The 22613-nt window shown below is 46.3% G+C and overlaps 1 protein-coding gene across 3 annotated transcripts in view; it reads right to left on the bottom strand.

The window, feature by feature from the left end:
- The window catches only part of ANK1 (ankyrin 1), an 826509-nt gene extending 811527 nt beyond the window's left edge, over positions 1–14982 (bottom strand). The window contains exon 1 of one of the 3 annotated variants that reach the window (XM_085634053.1): positions 14818–14982. In XM_085634053.1, coding sequence (XP_085490179.1) covers positions 14818–14943 — 126 coding nt within the window. In that variant the 5' untranslated portion in view covers positions 14944–14982. The remainder of the gene's footprint in view (positions 1–14817) is intronic. The other 2 variants (XM_085634051.1, XM_085634052.1) reach the window with 2 other exon arrangements.
- Between the last annotated feature and the right edge of the window lie 7631 nt (positions 14983–22613).

A 22613-nucleotide genomic window follows, 5' to 3' on the forward strand; every position in this document is an offset into this window, starting at 1 on the left:
AACTAAGTAAGAACTCAGGCTGAACATTCCATCTTTATTTTAAGTGTGATAACTGTGTTATACTGTATCTCATTTCAGTGTTCACACTATTTCCTTTAAGCTAAGCCATGACAGCATGTCCAAGCTACACCAGACTGCTGTGGGAGGTGGGGTTGTTTGAAGCTAACTTGCCATCTCAGAACAAGTACCCAGCATCCTGGTCAGTAGAAAAAACATGCACTCTCACCTTTCCTATTGCTAGATGATCCCTACAAATTCAGACGCAGGGGGGTGCGTCTGACACGTCTCAGTTCATTCACAATCACTGTAAACTACTCCGCAATCTGCAGAGAAGGAACCAATCGGACAGCTTATTTTATGCCTTTACCAGTTGCCATTTTCTCAGCTGCTTGTTTGTAGCTGTTATCAATTGCCGTTTATTGATATCCAACCTTAGAAAGTATAACAAAGTAAAATACTATATTTTAATGCTTACAGTGGGCGGACTCTAATAGAAGGTTGTGTGATGTCACTTCCATTGTTGTAGGGGGTGGGTGCATTAGGTGTCACTTATGCTATATGATATGACCTTGCTGAAAAGATGTTACTGAGATGCAACAGCCATTTTGGGCAGGCCTGAGTGTCAACAAACCTGAAAGTCCTTGTTATGACATTAAGGTCTATAGTCCTACTAGGTGTGCATGACAATGAACCGAAAATTCGGTTATAGGCGAGTCATACGCTTCCAGGTTGATTTTTGTCTGCAAAATATTAATGGGACATGTAGCTCACTCCTTTGTCTTTTAAGGGCACGGCTGCTTTGGTCAGATGTACATTGACTGGTTTGATTCTCTAACGGTGTCCATGAACAGGTTTTGTTTTTACGAAATCGACGATTTATTGTCTTATTTTGTAATCCTTGTTGCTTAAATTGCAAGTGGTAATGCATTACACTGAGCACAGCAGCCATTACAGAACAGTTCAGAAATAAGAAAATGGATCGCACTTCATGTATTTCAGTGCCATTTTGAAGAGTAGTTCGCAACATTGTACTCTGTATACTGTCTGTGTCTTGTGTTTTTTCTGTGAGTGCCCTGTTTTTAGGACGAGCCTTTGCAGCGCATGCACTGCTTTGCAAGGCATGCTGTATTGAGTTAGGGACTTGAAGCTCCGCCCACTCACCGCCCACATTTTTCATTGGCTTGTGTCATTGTCCCCTGTAAACTGTGGCTGTTTGTTGGTCAAAAGGCTTAGTAGCCCCTCCTAAGTACCGCCTTGTATCATTTTGTAACTCTCATTGCGACACCCCTCGTTACGTTTCTTGTTGCTCGGTAGGCTTTAGTTACAGCCTCCAAGCACTATTTTCTCAAATAGCTTTGTCTTGCCTGCTGTTACTGGCAGGACACGCTCTCTCCTAACGCTTTTTAAAATTTCTATAGCACGCTTTCGTAATAGGTATCGCATTGGCGAGATTTTAAGCTATTGGCAATGTAAATGACAATGCCTTTTATTTATCCGTTTTGAAAACAACACATAAATTATAGGCATTGTCATTTACAATGCCAATAGCTCAAACTCATAAATGCGAAACCTATTGCTTTGCAAATGCTTGTTTCAAGTATGCTAAGCTGGCCAGATACCATCTGTGGTCTCATTTAATACTCACGAGGAAAAAAGAATTGAGCCAGTGTTCACGTTGGACATTTATGGGCCTTAATATGACCACAGTGATGGAAGAGGAGTGAGGCCAGCTGGTTTGTAAAACCATTTACCAATTTGACCTCAGAACAGGTCATTTTAAACGGGGGCTTCTCGTATTATGTACACTCGTGCCCTGGAAACATCACTGCTCTGCATTGCAGAGGACGGATAGAAATGTCCTTGTCTTCCAAAAGGTCTCCAGCTCCAGTTACAGATTTGAGAAACTTGGAAGCATGAAGGAAAGGAGCGGAAGTACAGTCTGGGGAAGGGAAGCTGTATGCAAATGACAAATAACAATAGCAGGGAGGTCACACTCGAGGCTACGTCTGTGCAAGGGAAGGCATAATTGGGCAGTGAGCAACAAAGACTGTGTTTGCGCATAAGGAGACCACACCTCTGCATGCTTTGCTTTTGGTTGGCAAGGGCCTGCAATGGTTTTGAGGGAGTATATGGTATGGTGCCTGGACTCATTATGGCCGGGCCTGGCATATAGAGTAGTACATAAGCATATGGATCTGTGCCTGGAAGCACCTGGTCCTCCGTGTGTTGTTTTAGGGCCGAATCCGAGAATTTTAGGCCGTTTCTGGATACTTTTGGAAATTATGGTTGCACATGGGTGTACTACGGTTGTGCTTGGACATTTTGACTGCATCTGGGCATTTGTAGCTGAGAATTTTCTTTTGGGCTTTAATTGAGTGTCTGAGATTGTGCCTTGAGATATGGTGTTCGTTCCATTCAGAACCTCAGCTGGATATTTGGTGCTGTGCCTGGGTGTTTGGTTCAGTGCCTTGGAATCTGCCGCTGTGATGTGGCATTTGAGGCTCTAATAGGGCAAGGAGGGTTGACATTTGGCACTCGGGGCTGTTCCCGGGCACGTGAACTGTTACTGGAATGTAATGGCTGTACCTAGCTCCGAATGGCTGTACCTGGACAAGCGATAGCTGCGCATCTGGATATTGGGTTTTTAAAACTTATTACAAAAGGTAACAAGACATACCTTCATGTGAACTAATCAGAGTCAAAACTAATGTGACACCACTTCCTGTGATGTCATCGGAAATCAGAGAGTCTATGATGTCACTTCTGCTATTCCTGGCCACTTGGTGACTTGAGGCATTTGTGCATTGAGGCTTGACAATAAGGTGCAAAGGCCTGAATACAGAGCATGGAGGACTGAGCAAGGTGCAACAAAGCCTAAGAATTGAGTTTCAGGGTCTGAGCAAGGAGCACATGTTGCCGAGGCCTGAACATTGAGGGACAGATTTACTAACATTTGACGCCGTGCAACGCAGCAAGATAACCTGCTGCGCTACATCAAATGGAGAGGACAGAAATGCTCCATATCAACTAAGATATGGCACATTACTGATTACTCACTGTGCTGGCGCACTATGTGCTTCCTAGTGCCAAAGCAGGCACCTTGAGCCCTGGTTCAAAGGTGCCTGCGTTGCTGGCAGGTTATAAAAACAATCCGTGGAGGCTCTTTCAGTCTGCAGCACACTTCAAAAGGGGAAACAACAAGGAGAAATAAAGATATTTCACCTTGTTGCACCTCGATCAGGAAGGCGTAGCATTTTGACGCATTCGTAAATCTGGGAATGTGCCAGAAAGCATGGGTGGGTGTGGGAATAGCCACTCTCCACCACATGCAACGCCTTCCCGGCGCAGAGTAATGCAAGATGGCGACTTGTGCTGCACTGCATTACTCTGGATTTACCAAGCCACACAGTGCCATGCAAGGTGCCCTTACACAACCATGCATGACACAAAGGAAACACAATCCTTTCGTAAATCTGGCACTGAGTGTTCGGTCCGGAGTATGAAGCGTTAACTTGTGTGCATAAGCAGTAGAAACCTGAACAATGAGCCTTGAAATTCAGGCATGAACGAAGAGTATGTAGTGCCAAGGACTGAATACTAGGCATGAAGTGGAGAGCCATTATTATAATGCATGGAGTGTTGAGGACTGAACCCTGAGCATAAAATGTAGAGGCTTGAACTCTCAGCATGAATTGCAGAGGCATCTACATTAAGCACGTGCTCAGAGCATCGAGTGCCAGGGTAGTAGCATGGTGTGTAAACGCGTGACCACCAAATGCTAAACATGGAGTGGAGACGCCCAAGCATGGGGTAATGATAAAATCAAGACTGAGATATATACTGAGTGCACGTGTGTGCGGCTAGGGAGAGAGTTAATGGTTGTGTGCACCTGTAAAAGAGATAAAGCAGGAAAGCCTGTATGTCTCCGAAGGACAATGTTAAACTAGGCTGGATTGTGTTCCACAATGGAGACAGAAAGCAGGAGAGGCAGGGTGCAGTGGGAGTTTGTGGGATTAAACTGGGACTGACCTGTAAATGCCTGGCTGGCTGACACTTCACAAGGAATGCCAGCCTGTGCTCGGGGAAGAGAGATGAACCAATATTAAAGATGTATATCTGACAGAGGCATTTAAAACAAGCACTGACAAAGCCAATATTTCGGGCCCTAATGTGCCAACAGATGCATACACAAATAGTGTTTGCAAGTGATGCATGCACAAATGTAGCACATTCAAATCTCACCTGTTGCATCCACCAGTGCCGGAAAAAATGTATCAAAAGAGAATTGCTTTCTGTATAAAATTATGTATAAAATTCAAATAGGGGATAAAGAATTGGATGTGACAAACTGTGCTGACTGAGTGTACTTTTCAGATATAAAATAGACCCTCGTGCATCTCAACTCAAGCACTGCCCAGAAGTAGGAATTATACACCAAAAAGCCAGTAGCATGAGGTGAGAGAAATATTCTCCGCAGCCAAGGTCTACTCTGTGTATATTGTGAAGTAATGGGAACGTCCATAGACTGCCGCGCTGTCAAGCCAGACCTAAAAAAAGAGTGCCTGTGGCAAAAGGGTAACAGTAAGCCAGGGTTGGCTGGGTATCCCCCAGGAAAGACGTGAACCAGGCCTAGCTGCAAGTTCCCAGTGGAGTAGGCCGATTCAAGATATAGAAAAGCAGGGGCTTTGACAATGTGGCCTGGATTGTGAGAGCTAACCTAGGGATGACTGTACATGCCACAGGGAGGATGTGACACCAGGAATGACTCCGCGTGCCCCAAGAAAAGAGGTTGTGACGGTGTGGGTCGTTAGGACTACCTGTGCCCCAAAGAGACTAGGATTGGCTGGGTCAGTGATAGGGCCCCATGCACAATGTGAAGAGGGGCCCCTTACTCTCCAATATCTCAAAGATATTAATTTGCTTTTGGCTTAATGTGGACCCCCTGAAGGGATTTGGGGCACCTGAAAGATTAGCCCCCCCCCCCCCCCCACTACGCCACAGGGGCTTGTATTGCCTAGGCCTGGGCGAAGCACTACGCTACGCTCGCGTAGTTTGCGAAGTTCGTGCTACTTCGCACTACGCGAACTGCACGTAGCACAGTGCGAACACGCGTAGCGTAGTGTTGCGTAGTGCTGCGGTCATTTTTTGCTTGCTCGCGACCGCGAGCAAGCAAAATGACATCCTGGCGAGACTTTTTCCTTGTTCGCGATCGCGAGCATGGAAAATAAACCTCCCGGCGAGATTCCCAACGCGAGAAGGTCAGGTTTCTCATTGCGAGGGGTCGCGTATGCTCGCGACCGCTCGCGATGAGAAACTACCAGTTCGCGTTGAGAAAGCTGCAGCTCGAGTAAAAATCTACTCGAGCAGCAGAAAACTACAGCTCGCACTGTGCAAGATGCCATTTTCAATGATTGCACAGTGCCGGTTGCTTGTCCGCACTGTGCAATCATTGAAAACAACATCTTGCACAGTGCGAACATGTTACTTCGCAGTTCGCGAAGTGCTACGCGTAGCTCGCGTAGTGCGAACTTCACTTTGCGTAGCTTCGCGAAGTGCTACTTCGCGAACTACGCCCACCCTTAGTATTGCCCCGCTAGGGAAGGAAGCTAGGATTGACTGTTTACCTCAAGGGGAGACTGAAACCAGGCCCGACTGGGTGTGTCCACAGAGCGAATCCTACAGTGCAATGCAAAAATGTTATTAATTTTGGCAAACGGCTTAGCACAAGCACATACAATCATAACATTGAAAAATAACATAAGGTTAGGCATCCAAAACATCATTAGACAATTCATTACAATAATATTATTTGGATAACAATTATGACTAGACTGTTTGAATTAGGTGTAAAAGTGAGATATGCTGGAATTAATCTTTGTGTTAAGGCATTGATCAAGAGCTTGAATGCTTATATTATAGGGGCATTGGAATAAAATGTGAAATATAATTAGAGTTTCCTGATTACAAAATCCATATACCCATAGATCATGCGGAACACCAGTACGTCATACAGAACACCAGACCATACTAGTTCTAGTTGAAAAACTGGTAAACATTGTATTTATGCGGTGTACATAATATGCCTAATTTGTTTTTGTGTAATTAGGTGAAATTTCAGAAACATAATGCTAAAATTATGAGTAATTACGTGAAATGCAAAATAGACATTTGGTGCTATATTTGAGCATGAAATGCGTCCTTGTGTTCAGAAATCCACACGAAATATTGTACTAAAAAAAGAAATGCAAAAAAACACAAGTTCTGCAAACATCTGCTTGCTTTCTGGTTGTTTCCATTGTTCCTGTGCGCTCGTGCAATTTTTTTGCCACTAATGGCGCATAATTACTCAACGTGGCATGATAGCATAATTTGGGGAATTTCTCATAACAAGCACAATGCGAGATTATGCCTGCAGCACAGCACTTTTGGCCAGTTGCATTCCAATCTGAAATAGTCCATTTGAGGGCCAATGCGAGTTTGATGGACTGGAGTACTAAATGTCTGAATGTTGCATGTAAGCTGACTTAGGATCCAAATAACACCATTATAAAATGTATTTCTAGAAACAGGACACTATACATCTCCCTCAGTGATCCAGATCCACCATTAAGGGACTGAGGTAGGCAGTGGAAGGAGTAAATTGAACACATGATAGCCACAAAGAAAAGACTGCTACCACCAGGCGTCCCGGCTCAACATCTGAATCATGAGGCCTTGTTCCAATACAACAGTATCACATCAGAAGGGGGTGTAATGGCGTGCACAAGGTAGGTATGTTGCATACTATATTGTAGAGTTCTGTAAAGAACTTCCTACAACTCCTCGGTGTAAATAAAATGCCCAGGCCAATTTATCTGACTTTATAAACTACTTAGGTTTTCTAGTTACCATAAGCACAATTCTTTGTTTCTTCCTGTAACTGTATGAAATTAAACGGTGTTGTCTTTGGTTTTATTTAATGTAAATGACTCAAAAACCTTTTCCAACAAGTCTACTATTGCGGGATCAATGATCATGCTCACGTCCTTTGTCGGGCATGATGTTGTAGAGCACCTTACTTTTGCTTACATCTGATGCTCCTCGTGGCCCTGGATGTTAAGTTCAATAGTTCACGACCTTCTCTGCCAATCCAAAGAGTGAAACTAGACACCTTCCTCTCAGAGCCTAACGCGATGCCCTACTCCTGTGACGCCCTGTCTTCATTCACTGAAGGCTTTTAATCAGTCCTGTCATCGAGACACAGAAGGACTACATCTGGCGGGAGGCTAAAGTCCACCAGAAGAACGGATCAAGAAGATTGGACCAAAAACGAACACTAACATTCATCAGATAACGAGTGACCTTGAGCAAGTTGTCAAATACTCTGTGTGTCTTACTGGACCACAAACTTGCCTTGTCCATGCAAACAAAACTGTTACAGAGTGTGTTTTTAAAGTAAAAATGCTCCAGTGCCTCTTCCAATACATTTGATTCTACCTTCACACGTCAGCCGCGGGCACATGTGTAAATAATGCAGCCTTTGACTAGGCCACACAGTAGACACTAGGATTACCGATTACCAGGTTGGCCACCTCACGCATGGTAACATTTCTACTGGCCAACTTATTCTTGGGCTTGTGAAAAGAGAAACTGATGCCCACATTTTGATACGCCTTTACTGATGAGAATCAAAATTAACTATGGTATTCTGTACTTCATCTACTCATATCTTTCCATGTCCTTCAATCGGTGCCCGTGCAACAACAGCTTTCGTTGCACACCACAGAAAACATCAGACCCCATTAGAAGATACATCCCTGGACCTTTCCTCATCCCTGGTTCCAGATGTGTACATGACAGAGACAGGATCTTGCAGTCCAGGTTGTCTTGCAACAAAACCCTGAAGATTGACTTCTCTATGGAGTCAACCAGCCACGAGTGTCCCAAAAGGTCCCACTGACACTGGTCAACTTGTTTCTAGAGTGTGTTCGACCGTACGTGTTGTAGTCATAGAGTGAATAAGTAAATAATGATTCAGCCCTTCAATCCATGTTTATTTCTGAGTGGTACTGATCCGACCATGTTTAATCCTAATGAATAAAGAAGCCAGGATAGAGTCCTTATGTACCTTCTTTCGAAAACCAAAACATTCAGCTTGTTCAAGGGTAAGACATAAGGCGTTCAGTGGACATTCCTGAGCCTGTAGCTTAGAGAAGGCAAGCAATGCAGGCTATCTAGTACAACTGGGACGGTGTCCCTACAAACTGATTCCCATCCCACTAGGACTGGCAGCGTAATATCCTAACACTTGACTGAATACACTAGCACTTTTGCCTCATCATCCTATTACCTCAACTTAACACACTTGAACTGTGACCCTCAGCACACTGACCAGGTCCCCAACACTGAGAGCGTTAGCTCTGCACATTGTGACTTACATTCCAATATACTATAACCATATCCACTAGAAATGTGCTGCAATTAGGATCAAGGTATGCAGGAGGGTTGACTAGATTATGTGTCAAGAAAAGGCAGATCATGGAGCATCATGTGGTACATTCTGTGACCGGATCATTTCACCATTAGAACACAGCATAATTGTCTAGGCCAATATTTCACATCTTCAGCATCAGTTAAACACCGACTAAAACAATAGGCAACTAAAAGGTGACAAATTAACCATTGCAAGGGGTCAGTCATTGCACTGCACCACGTGTGGTGCTTTGTTTTAGCAACTTTTTAATCTGTTTGAACTAGAAACTCTTTATTGTTGAAATCTGAAAATTATGCAGAAAATGATAGATTATTTGACAAGTGCGTTAAATCCATAATCATCCATAAGAGAATGAATCCGCAGAATAGCATAATTTAAGTGGTCCTGATTATAACTGATAATACGCTGGGACTGTGATACCCAGCAGTCTGGGCCCCTCCTTCCCTCAATTCACTTAGACTGAAACCTCCAATTGCACCATAACTATAACTCAAGCACACTTGCGCCGGCAGCTGAAAACCACTTGCTTCAGCAGAATGAGACTTTAGTCTCAAAAACCTGCAATGCCTACACCACCTACACTTAAATACTTGACGAGACTATTAGCGTCTCTAGCCTCAAGTATTACCTATTTTTAATCATGACATGGAGCCCACTAATTAGAGTTAGTTCAGCGGGCTTGCGTAGTTATTTTTAATCCACACACTCATCACACTCTACTCACCACTGTAATACACCACACGCCCCACACACACCCACTTCATCTGCGGCCTAGACTACGGTCTAGAAAGATCTCCGGCAAAGACCCCTCCTGCGGGGGCCCGTTGGGCATTGCAGCGCCAGCCCAACGAGGAGCTGCCCTATGATGAAGCATGACCCCCCTTGGGGTGTGTGAGGGCCCTTACTCCTTACAGGAGCTACTCCTCTTTCTTCCTCTCTCCAACTTGGAGCTACTCCTCTTTCTTCCTCTCTCCCACTTCTAGGAACAGCATACCGCTTGATTCACTGCCCACACAGTGGTAACGCAAAACACAAACTCAAACTCTTTGCACACTGGTAGTTTTAGCTCGACATGTGGCACTTGTGATTCCAACACACTATGTCTAAAAACACACAGGGCTGTGGCCTGTAGCACATTGGGACCTAGCATTTGCCCCCTGCCCCCCTCCCCCCACACACACACACATACACACACAATTTAAGGGACTGAGACGTGAGACCTCCAAAACAGTGGGACCCAAACACATTGGAACGGTGCCCAAAAACACACTCGGACTGTGAACCCCAACATTCCGGGTGCTGTAAGCTTTACAGGCTGTGAGTGGGAGCCCCAGCACAATGTGATGTGAAGTCCTACAAACCGTGGCATTTCCCTCACTCCTCCGGACTGTAGGCTGATACAACCGGACTCTGATTCCCACCGAGCTGAGACGGGTATTCCCAACACACTGAGACACTGAAGTCACACTGAGGACGTGACCCCCGCATGAAACAGAATCTCCTACACACTGGCTTATTGATCACAGCACACTGGAACTGATGCTCGCGGCACACTGGAACTGATGCTCGCGGCACACTGGAACTGTGACTTCGCAAACTGCGAGAGGGGCCCCCCTCACCGGGAGGGGCCTCGACTGATGGCTTCACACGCGTGCATTGCATCCCATGTTGGATGTTTCATTTGACCTCCAGGTCGGAGAATGATGACCTCAACAAACTGACTCTGTGCAAGGTCACACGTCTGACGCCATGTGTTGCAGCTGACCCACCCTATGTGTTTTTCACCTTATCCATGGACGTGCCCCGTTTGCTTTAGCCTGCTGGTCTCTGATGACAGACACCCTCCTAATGGCAGCTGTACGTGCTTCCGAGCCGAGCTCCAGGCTCTGGCCGGTGTCAGTGCATACAAACAACCTCCTGTTCTGCTCTAGAGTGATACATCGATACATATTTAACCCTGCTTGTAGGGAAACGGCTTGATCGGTGTCAATCTGTCGTATTTTGGGGGTACAGCCTTTTAACGTGCACCCCCAGTAAATCTAGCAGAATCCTTCCTCCTGCTGCAGTAAAAATCCCTGCAGATTCGCAAGAACTGTAGTAAAGCCAGTGTTGTGCAGACTGTATCTCACCCCCTGCTCCTTTGTCTCCCTCCATATTAAAACTAACCCACTGACTGTGTGCCAGACACTACACAGTAGTAGTGGTTTAGCCAAAGACCCGGAGCCTGAGGGCATCCCGACTTTTGTACAGGTGTCACTCCAAGGTATTGCAAAACCTGCCCCAGGGTTGCACAGAGCCCCATTCACTTTATGGTCAGTCGCCGCCATCTTGGTTATGATGTAATCATATGTAAAATCTGTTTCTTGATCATACCTCGGGAACCATAACTGTTAGAGTCTTGTAGTATTTATCAGTATTGACTATTTCAACTGCTCTGTTGCTATAGGGACCTGATGTAGCGCCTAAATTATGGATTTCATGTCTACTACTTTGCTGGGCCACCACCACCCTAGAATGTGTCAAGGCAGCATTCGTTTTTCCATCAAAGTGGCCATATCTGCTAAGGGAGATGTCATAGTGGCAATTTCACCATGCCCTTGGTGGAAATTCTGTCACGATACTTGGTCCCTGGGAATGAAACTCAAACTAGTGTACATAGTTAGTCCCCACGGGACGTCCCCTAAACCTGCTGTGTGTTGTTTCTCACCATATGGGAAGACAGGTCATATATTTCCCTGAAAAAGCACCACGCGTCACACTTTCCATGGCAGTCTGCCATGGTGCAAGCACCTTTTGATAGGTCGGTGGACTGGTCGCAGGAAAGCTGGGATCGTTCGACATCATTTGTTCTAGCGTGGTCGCTGACTGTCCTACCACTGAAAGCTCTGCCATCAGGACATCTGCTGCCCTCTAAATAGAGTCCCTCAAGTAGCAGGTGACTTGTGAATTGCCAATTACTGCTCTCCTCCAAGTCATATCCTAAGTGTAAAAGATGTATTTCTTTAAAAAGCAATTGATTGTGTTACTTGATTTTACATTGTTTTTGGTACTAACCTTCAGAAAGCTACCTTTGAGTACGTCTTGGCTGCTCGAGCACAGCTATCATTAGGGCATAAAGCAAGCTATGGGATTCTGTCTCACTAGTGAGTCCTCATAACTAGTAGCTTAGGCCAGCAAGGCAGCTCCATCTTTGATACTGAGAGGCATCCCTTACAAACCATGGCACCTGGATTAGAAGGTCCGCAGAGCACCTAGCACAAGACACTGGATCTGGGCCTCAACGTACCTTGGGTGGAAACCCCAACACTGGGGGTGGAACCTCTACATAGGGAAGCATAAGCTCACATAGGGACACATTGACTCCAAAGCAGGACGACTGTGATGTTCATAAAGGTGGGCTGTGTACCCCATTGATCTGTGATTCTAACTCCAATAGCTGGGTTTGTCACCTGAAAATCCTAGGACTATGCCCTTTACTCACTATGAAGGTAACTCTAATACATTGTAGCACATTGTGGCAGCAGCTCTCAAACACATTGGGAATTGTACCATTAGCAAATTTTGACTTCAACCCCAACCCAGACAGGTTATACCCCATAGGCCACTGAGGCATTGGCCCCAAACACACTGTCCCATTGACACACTGTGGACATAACTCAAAAATGCATGTTGTAATATGTAAAGTAGTACCACCATAGTACTACTCATATACTGCAAATGCTATTCACAAACCTAGGGCCAGAGACCTCCGCCTCTACTTCCTTCTGTGCAGAGATCTCTGTCAAGGTGGAAGAGAGATCCGCATATGTAGGTGCACGTTTTAGTGGTAAATGTGTGAGAGACAATGGGCAGTGGCTGGAAAATAGAGAATACTTTTGTCTAAATGGGAGGTGTTTAAGGAAATTTAAGGAGAGACATGCTAGTACATGCTGTAAAGTTCCTAGGGCTACTTCATAAAAGATCTGAAAAAAATTAATTAAATAAAAGTAGTGACACTAGGGATAGAAAAAATACAAAATTATTTATTCCGATATATATTCATTAAGATCACAGAGCAGGAGCTAACCAACTGACTACATTCATTCATCCGTGCATTCATACTAAGAAATTCTTTGTATATGTGTAATACATTGTCAGCATCCTGAAATGATTGGATGTCTGATCAAAGATGCACATAAAATAAATGATTAGAACAGTATAATCTCATGGATTTCAATAATTGAAGGGTGGTTTCCAAGATGTCTCAACGCACGTTTCGGCATAGAACTGCCTTCCTCAGGAGAGCCACCTCCATTAAAGTATTTTCGAAATCAAAGGGGGCCAAAGATGTAGCCAAGTGGGACACAAGCTGCTTAGATCGGTATGTCTGAAAATGTGGTCCGCTATAGGAGGCACAATGTGCTGTCGAATGTTTAAGGCAGGTCCCAAAATATATGATGAGCTTTCAAGTTGGGGCTACTACTCATGTCTCGTAAACAATGTAGAGAAATAGGTATTTTTTGGGCGGACTGATCAGCCCTGCAAGCATAAGAATGTGAAATGATGTAGAACCCAGTTGAATCTCGTGATGAGTGGGTTCACTGCAGACAACAGGGATGCATTGTAATTTTAAAGCGTTGATAAAATCGTGTGTTATCGAACGTGAAGATTCACAAGGGGGACATCCAGCCTCTCACTAGCCCCCGTACAACCACTTACCCACAAACGAGTAAGAAAATCACTATTCACAAACTACACTTCAGTTACTACAGCCATAAAAGTATCAAAGCAAATTCACATGTACTCCAGTACAAGAGTAAGTGAAGACCCCCACAAATCCACTCACACATACTGCAACACGCTCCTTTATAAAATAATGGAAGCAGGGAAATAAAGTAACACCCTATAGGAACTAATGTTAAATTAATTTTTGTTTAAAAATATATATATATATATATAATATATCTTATGAATATATATTGCGTGTATGCGTATTATTTTAAATCGTAATAAATGTAATTAAAAAATAAATGAAACTTTTTAACTTAAAAAAAAATTACAGGACGTTACATCACAACAAAATGTACTGCATATTAAATAAAGATAAAAATGTTAATGAGGGTGTGGATTTTTTCAAATATTATTCAGAACTATATAAATTAATTTTATTCAAGTTAACTAATTATTTAATACATATTTCATTTGGTGAAAATGTTCTGTAAATTGTATGTTATTTGGTATAGCTTAATAATACATATTTAAAATTAATTTTCATTTATATCATGCCTTAACATATTTTTAAAATTTTCTGAAAAGTAATAAACTTTATAATTTTCACTATACTTTACCGTAGGGAAGGCTCTAACATGGTGCATATCTCCACCTATGTGGGCAAAGTTTCTAGTAGTAATTTTACACTCATGAACTCTGTTGTGAAAGGCTCCACCCCCTGATTTGATGACACTTTGATCTAGACTTCGGTGTAACTCAACACCCAGAAATGGTGATTAGCAAAAAAGTGAAGAGGTACTCCTAGGTGTAATAATAAATACACGTGAGTAAATATACTTTGTATATTTACCTTTGTGAATCGGGCCACGTGGCTGTAACCCAACACAGAGCGGCTATACCCGCCAGGATACTTGAGTAGTGACCACCATCCAGGCTTGGTTGGTACCATTCACACACTACTATACCCAAATGTATGTAGGCTATATCACCCAGCATACTGGGAAGTGTTCCTCAAAACACCCTGAGATGGTGCTATTGACACAGTGACTACCAAAAGTTTCTATTTCTGCTGTTCTGATAGAGTGGTATTAGAATGGGGCGAGAGGCAACACAATTTTGTTTTAAAGGCAACTCTAGTATATCTGTGGATTGTATTATGAAAAAAATTCAGGGTGGTGAATAATCAGTCATGAAAGGCAAAAATGTTTTTATTATATTCCCCAAGCACACTGGGGCAGTGGCGACCAAATACACAAGGAAAAGTGATTATCAATAATCCAGGACTAGAATCCACTGCGAACCAAGAAAGACGTCCATGGGCTGGAAATGTGGCATCCCGTACACCGTAGAATTGAGACCGCGTCATAGTTTGAGGTGGATTTCTATAATGAGGGACCCCAATGCAATGAAACTGTAACCCTGAAACAATGGAATTGGGAACCTGAATATTTTTTAAGTCGGACTCTTAAGTAAGTCGAGGGATAGAACTGAAACCCTGCCTCTGATGACCCCCAAAACACACAAGGACTGAGATCCCAACGCAGTGGGCTACTGCCTGCAGGAGAAAATACGTCATGCATCCTTCTCTTGGAACCTCAGCCCACAGCCCATCTGTTTCCAACAATCCCTCTCACCTTTTTCTTGCGGTCTCTTGAGCGGTTCCTGTTCTTGCGCTTGGACTCTTCTTTCTCCTTTTGCTCCTGCAGAGCAGCAGCCTCGATGTCTTTGATTTTTTTAAGCTGCTTTGCCGCCTGAGCCATGGTGGGTTATTGGGGATGTGGTGTGTCCACCCCACCCTCTGTCCCCTCCCCTATCCTGAAGCTCTTCTTTCCTCCAGTCGTTGAACCAAGTTCTTTGAAGGTCTCCAGGTGTACTAGTGGTTGCCCACGGGCACCTACGCCTTCCTTTTCCCGCCAGCTCCTTCCACTTGTCCGGAGGGGTTGTTCTGCCAGATAAGTGGCGAATGCCAGTGAGATTAATGACGTGCCTGGCTCCACCTGAAGGCCCTGGCCAGGAATGAGAAGATACTCGATGATGCGATACAGGGTGCAGTTAATGTATTCCAAATTCTTTATTGATCTGGCTCTTATACGCGTGATCGGAGAAGAAGGGTGTGTGGCGCATCCTTCACCATCCTTTTGGGACAGTAGTGGCTGAACCCCAGTAAGACGCTATGGGTGCATGTTCTGCAGGGATAAGAATGGCCATCATGGCTGGTCTTGTGTCCCAAGGACGAATGGTCAGTTTCACTGGTCTTACTGTGTCTTGAGCGGAACACCAATGAATGATTTGCTGGGATACCTGCTTGGTTTTGGTCCTTATTATCTAGAGCGATAAATCAGTTCTTTCGATATGGCTCGTTGCTAGTGCTCTTGTAGTGCAGGTTGAGGCATTAATCGTGCTCTCAGTATGGTTTCATGCCTGCGAACAATATTGATGCTCCCATTGTGCAGAGGGATACGGAAGAGCGCTGTAGGTTGATGCCAATGGAAGATATTGCTGCTTTCCTTTCGAGGGGACGCCTTGATGTCACAGGACTTGGGAGACTCCGACGGACAGTATTGACTCTCTTACTCTGCATTAATGCCTGATCCATACAGGTGCACTTGTAATGCTGCCTGCTTTTGCTATGGACGGTGCCTGGGTGTTACCCTGTTTTTTACGTGGAGGCCAGCTGGACAAGGATGGTGCTCTCGCTAAGGTGGCATCAGTTGACTATAACAGTGCTCTAGTTAAGTGCTTACCCCGAGATACCCTCACCCAGGTAGGCGGTGGTGGACACCGATGGACGATACCAGTGTTGTCCTTATGGGGGAACACCTTGATGGTAACAGCAGACTAACAGTTTGAGAAGGCTTGGACAGCACTGTGGCTTTGTTGTGTGGGGACCGCCTGGATCTTCTGAATGCTCCTGATGTTGAGGGCACCAGGTGTGAGATACGGTAGTGATGTTCTCAGCCTTGGGGAGATGCTTCTGTGCTTTCGATGCTCTTGATCCTTCGGGGGCGGGGGTGGTCTGGACTTTATTGATGCCTTTGATGTTGGGGAGGCGTCGACTCTTGACGCTATTGATGGTCCTGACGTTGCGAGGCCCTTGGGACGTTTCGGGTGTCTTGATGCTCTCGAGGTCGGGCTTTATTCCTAGACATCAATAACGTTTTCGATGTTGGGGGGTCTTGGGTGTCTTCGCTGCTCGAATGGCAGTATGTCATCAATGTTGGGGTGACGTCTGGGCGCCGTGCAGCCTGGACGTCGGTGGTGGCGCGTGCTGCCCCTGCGCCGGATGGCCGCCCTCCGCGGTACCTTGCGGTCCTTTAGCGACGGGACGATGCAGGCGCAGTCTCTCGCGGTGTCCCAGTTGCAAGGGCAGCGCGGCGCCCCGGTTATGCGGTTCGGCCGGACGCTGTCGCTGCTGGGACGTCTCACCGTGCTTCCCCGCTGACGGGTAACACAGGCTCTCCCCGGGACACAGACGGACGAGCCCCGCGCTCTGACGCCGATGCACGCGAGCAGGGCTCACGTTCCTGGGGAGACACCGATGGACGTTGACTCTCGGCTGCGCGGAGCGGGTCGGGGGGTTGCACCGACCGAAGACACCGGTTCAGGGGGCGTGTGGTCGTTACCGATGCTGCCTCTCCCCCACCGTCCGCGCACTGCGCAGGAGCTCTCTCCCCCCAGGAGCTGGTGCCGGTGCCTTCACCCCTGCAATGCTGCTGAGGCTGGCAGATTTTCCAGTCTCTCTCCGTGCATCTCCTGCGCTGCCCCCTCCCTCGCTCCCCTCACAACCGCCTCCACCACCACAGCCCCCAGCGACCCCCCTCCCCACAGTCAAAATTCTGGATGCTTTCACGGAGAACTGTGGGGAATTGGTGAAACGTCGGGGAGGGGTAGATGGGGCATCACGTTTCTTCGTGAATGTCTGACACAGAGAGCGAAAGGTGTGCAGGACGAAACTCGTTGGATGGAGGGTGGGAGGGTTGGGGAAGGAAGAGCGAGGGAGGAGAGGTGGAAGTGCGAGCAGGGAGGCGAGGGAGAGAAAAGGAAGAAGAACAAAACGGACAGAAGGGGCTCGAACGCAGAGAAGACGTATTAAGGGGAAAGGGGTGAACAGAGGTGGGAAGGTGGACAGACTATAAGAGGAGGGGAGTGCGAAGAAGAGCAGGGTGGTCATTAGGAGGGAGAGGAGGAAGAGGAAGGAGACACGGACTAGAGACGAGGGGAAGATATGGCAAGACAGGAAAAGGGAGCAGAAAAGGATAAGAGTAGGGAAGGAATAAAGGGAGAAGAGGAAGAGAGATGGAAGGAGAAGAGGTGATATACGAAAACAAGGACGAGGAGAAGAGAACGAAGAAGACAAAATAAAGGAAGAGAAAAGATGGTGGAAAAAAGGTGAACAGAATAAAGAGAAAATAAAGACGGAGTGACAAGAGAGTAAATGATGAGAACAAGCGGCAAGCATGGGGAGGAGAGGAAGGGAACAGAAAACAGGGGCAAGGAGGGTAGAGGGTGGTGAGGAGGTTGGATGGGTGGAGGTTGGATGGGTGGAGAGGTGTATAGTGGAGAGGGGATTGGATGGATGGGTGGTGAGGTGTAAAGTGGAGAGGAGGTTGGATGGGTGGAGAGGAGGTTGGATGGGTGGAGAGGAGGTTGGATGGGTGGGGAGAAGGTTGGATAGGTGTAGAGTGGAGAGGAGGTTGGATGGGTGGAGGGTGGAGAGGAGGTAGGATGGGTGGAGAGGCGGTTGGAAGGGTGGAGAGTAGAGAAGAGGTTGATTGGGTGGAGATTGGATGGGTGGAGAGAGGTTGAATGGCTGTAGGGTGGATAGGTGGAGAGGAGGTTGGATGGGTGGAGGGTGGAGATGAGGTTGGATAGGTGGAGTGGAGGTTGGATGGGTAGGGAGGAGGTTGGATGGGTGGAGAGGTGTAGAGGAATTTAGATGGTGAAGAGGAGGTTAAATGGGTGGAAAGGTGTAGAGGAGGTTGGATGGGTGGAAAGGTGTAGAGTGGAGAGGGTGGAAGAGGAGCCATGGGTAGTGAGGAACAAACAGGAGGGACGCCTGGATGTGTAGAGGGGGAGGAGGATGGGGCGGAGGGGGGACACGTAGAGCGTACGGGAGAGACCTTTTTCATGTTCACTCATGTCAAGAATTGGCGAGGAGGAGAGAACGGGGAAAAGAGCGGAGAGGAGGATGGAGAGTGTGTGTGGGGGGGGGGGGTAGTGTGTGGCTTTCCATTCACAAAAAGGAGGAAAGAGGCCATAGGTGGGAGGGGGGGCTCGAAGGGAGGGCAGAAAGGAAGTGCACGACATACTCTGCCTGTTTTTCTGTCGCAGGGGAGGCGAGGCGCCCTCCAGGCACCACACAAAGCGCTGACCGCATGAGAGGAGCTAGGCTAAGAGAGTGAATGTGTATGTATAATGCGCCAGGTAGGGCCGAGAGGCCGGTTCACGGTTCAGTAATTAATGACAAGGGCAAGCATTTCATCATGAGCTGTACACCAGAACGAGAGCAGGGTACAATTTGAGGAATGGAGGGGGAAGAGGGGAGGGTAATATACAGAAGAGGATTGCATACAAGAGGGAAAGGCAAGCTGGAGGGGAAAGGTGAGAGACCAAAGGATGGGAGAAGAGAAGTTAGGAGAAGGAATGAGGAGAGACCATAAGAAGAGAGGGCAAGGGGTGATTTATTTGGAGGATAGAGCAGACGCTTTCTATGTCCCCTTCATGAAGGAGGCGGGAGCACGGGACAAGGCAGCCAGGAGAGAGGGAGCCCTCCTCTGCAGAAACTCCCATCAGCGGGAGGGGCGGTGCATGGCAGGAGCACTGCTGCATCCGGCAAGAAAAGAGGGCGGGGCTTGAAAGGAAGATGGGGGCGGGGCCAGTGCATGGACAGCACCTGATACCGCAGAGTACGACAGGTGCCTCAGAAGCAGCTCCACAGTACAGGACCGGAGCAGTGACAGAGGAAGGGGCGAGGGGGGCAGAGGAAGGGGTCTGGGACCGCGAGGGAGAGGGGAGAGACAGGTAAGGGGGAGATGGAGTCCAGCAGGGCTGGACTGGGAACCATAAGCAGTCCTGGTGACATTCACGGGCCAGCCCCACGTTTCTCTGAGCGCGCGCAGCCAACGAGTCTAACGGTTTCAGGGTTCTTTGGGGGATTCGCCCTACTACATGTATGTTATTGGAAAAGACAACCTAAAATGTTCCTCCTACAATATAGTTGTCAAATAATATTGCGTAAGTAGAGGTTGGTGTTAAAGGTAGTTCTGGGGGGGGGGGGTTCTTGTTGCAGTTCTTCAGAGTCTGCCACAGTGTCAAAGTGCACCAACTCTCAAGAGCGGGGATTCGTATTCGTAAATGGTGTATAAAAAAACACCCATCCACACCAGGAACGAACTCACCCAGGGGCAGACCCGTTTACAGTATGCGCCGTCTAAGACTCTCGAGGTGTAGAAGAAAAAAACTACTTGCCTCGTGAAAACACAAGATTACTGCACTGGAATAATGAATAACTCGGCGCATGCGTGGGCGGGGTCCCCACTAGTGCACTGCACTATTTATTCAGAGTTGAAACTCCGCGTGCCTGCGCACGTGGCTTCAAGGCACCGCACACCAGGGACATCTTCAGAATTGTAGGGGCCCTTGGGCCTTGGCCAAACGTATTTTGGGGGTCCCTGTTCCGAACAGCGTTGATTTTCTGAACCAGTTTCAGCTCTTTCACGACATCTTTGGCCAGGTTACTAACAGTGCACAGGCACACTTGTCCAAATTCTGAATGTGTATACAAGAACAGGTCCTGTTTTGATCTAAAATAACTTTTTTATGGATGTTGAGTGAAAAATAAACACAGCATTTCTCTGCACATTCTCTGTAATAGACTCTCACACATTACCCACATTAAAAATACATTTAATGAAAATGATGTTTATAACAGTCTGTTTAAGAACTATTCAAGGTCATCAGGGCAAAACCCTGCAACAGAGCTGGCTCTGTCAGGGGCCGCCCTGAAAGACTGGGGACATGGCCAAGGCCCCCTTTGCCCATGCCTTTAAACGTCTCTGGCGCAGACTGTCGTGTTGTCCTCTGCCTGGCCCCGTACGCAGCAGTCAAAGAAGAGGCAGGCCAGTGTGGTGCACTGTTGCGCAGATAGCACGCCGCTAATGTGTTCTGCTGTTTGGCCTGATCAGACTGTGCCTGTGATATAAAACCTTTATAGCTATTGGTGTAGCAAATCTGTTATGGGGCCTGGTGCAAGCAAGGAACGCCCCCCCCTGCTATTGGATTGGTAGTAAAATATGGTTATTACAATTTAGGTTCTTTGGGAGCCTTATTAGCCTTGGGCCCTGGTGCCACTGCATCTGCCACACCATTGCTAGCCACAACCCTGCTAAGCTTTGTATAAAGGATGGGCCCTTACATTAGTAAATGCCACGTTATGGGTCTAACATCTTCAAGAAATTAACTGAGACTCAAATGGACAGACTCTTGGGCACAAAAGGATGTTAGCATATCTTTTTCAGGTCGAGCCTGGGCAGCGCCTGCGCGGCACACTGTTTTTAGGTAAGGACTTGAAGCTCCGCCCACTCTCTGCCAATATTTTTCATTGGCTTGTGTCATTTTCCACTGTAAAATGCGACTGTTTATTGGTCAATAGGCTTAGTAGTCCCTCCTTACTACTGCCTTGTCTAATTTTGTAACCTCCCATGGCGACACCCCCTGTTACTTGTGTTGTTACTCAGTAGGCTTTAATTACAGCCTCCGAACACTATTTTATCGAATAGCTTTCAGGCAGGACACGCTCTCTCCTAACGCTTTCAATTTTTTTTTTATAGCACAAACACATTTGAAATGCAATAGGTCTTGCATTTGCAAGAGTTTAAACTATTGGCATTGTAAATGACAATGCCTTTAATAGATCTGTTTTAAAAACACAAAAATAAAAGATATTATCATTTACAATGCAAATAGCTCAAACTCGGTACAAAAGGGGGTGGTGATGGACGGAGCATCAGAACCAATCAAACACTCACACCCAGTCAACAGATCTGGGTTTGATCCATCACCGTTCTTTAGCCCACTCTGCCACCCCAGTTCAGACATGGCCATATGCAAATCAGTCTGACCCTGTGCCTCATGGGAACAGTCCAGCCCGAACTGTCAAGCCATGCCTTCCCTGGACCGGAAACAAGCTTCTTAGGACCGGTTTCTGGCATTTCAGCCGTCTTCAGCCAGGCTTGCTTGAATCCAGTGGCAAAGTGAGCAAGGGACTCACATCTGAGCATACCCTGCCAACTATGGCTCAAACTCGTAAATGCGAAACCTATTGTAATGCAAATGTTTGTTTCAAAACATAATATAAGTTGTTTCCTCATTTCCTTGTCTATGATATGTGTTAATTATAATTATATTTTGCTGCAAGAGTGGCAGCCAGACTCCTTCAGAATTCACTTACACCTGACTGGCAGTTTTCCACCTTGGTGCCTCGGAGCTCACAGTGTCTATGGCTGAGCTGCTTTCGAATTTGAAGACTGATGCTTCAGCCGTCCACTTATAAAGCAGCTAAAGCTCCCTGCAAGCAACAGCCAGCCCCAAATGCACAGCCTCGGAAACCACTACTTCACCTCTGTGTCCCACGCATCATAACACCAATTCCAGGAAGAGTAAATACAGGTCCAGATCCCGGGCAAGTACTGCTGATTACAGTTACCACATATGTGCCCATCGTGCTCTTTGCTTTTCAGAGAGGCTAAGTATTGGATGTGTATGTTCTAAAGACCTTATGACCCATTTACAGGCACTGAGAAGCTCACACTACTTTCAGCCTTCACCTCAAGGTTCCCAATTGTATCTCATTGGCAACACTCGTTCACAAATTAACCCACCTAAGCACCTAGCGGTGACTAAGAGAAATTTTAGATGGGAAACAAAACATCTGGAAAAAGCAAAACATTTTAGGGAATTCAAGATGAAGTGAAACATTTGAAATGTAAACAGGGATTGCATCACTGGTAAGGATTACCTCTTTTTTTTTTGTTTAAAATTTGTATATTGGGATTTTACATTACGTGTTACATATTGATATCTTTACATCATTATAATGCATTGACATATAACTACCGTTGGGAGCGGAGTGATTGTAAGTATAAGCATACACATTTTTACTGATTCACAACCATTCTAAGAATTAGACGTTAGAAAAAGATTTGTGGGGAGGAGCCCTCCTGCTGGTTTGTGCTTTTCAGCGGCAGTGTCTCACATTCTGGATGAGCTTGCCTCCGGTGGGCATGCATGGATATTCCGCTCTTAGGTATTCTTTCCCAGTGTTTTCGTGTCTAGTCTTGTCTGAATGTGTTCCCATCTAACTGTCATCGGAGTCGTAGCTTCTGCTGCGAACCGTCAACTATAGGGGTGAAACTGAGGGGGACGTTGGGGA

Source organism: Triturus cristatus, chromosome 11, assembly GCF_964204655.1.
Source record: "Triturus cristatus chromosome 11, aTriCri1.1, whole genome shotgun sequence".
NCBI classification, from domain to species: Eukaryota; Metazoa; Chordata; class Amphibia; order Caudata; family Salamandridae; genus Triturus; species Triturus cristatus.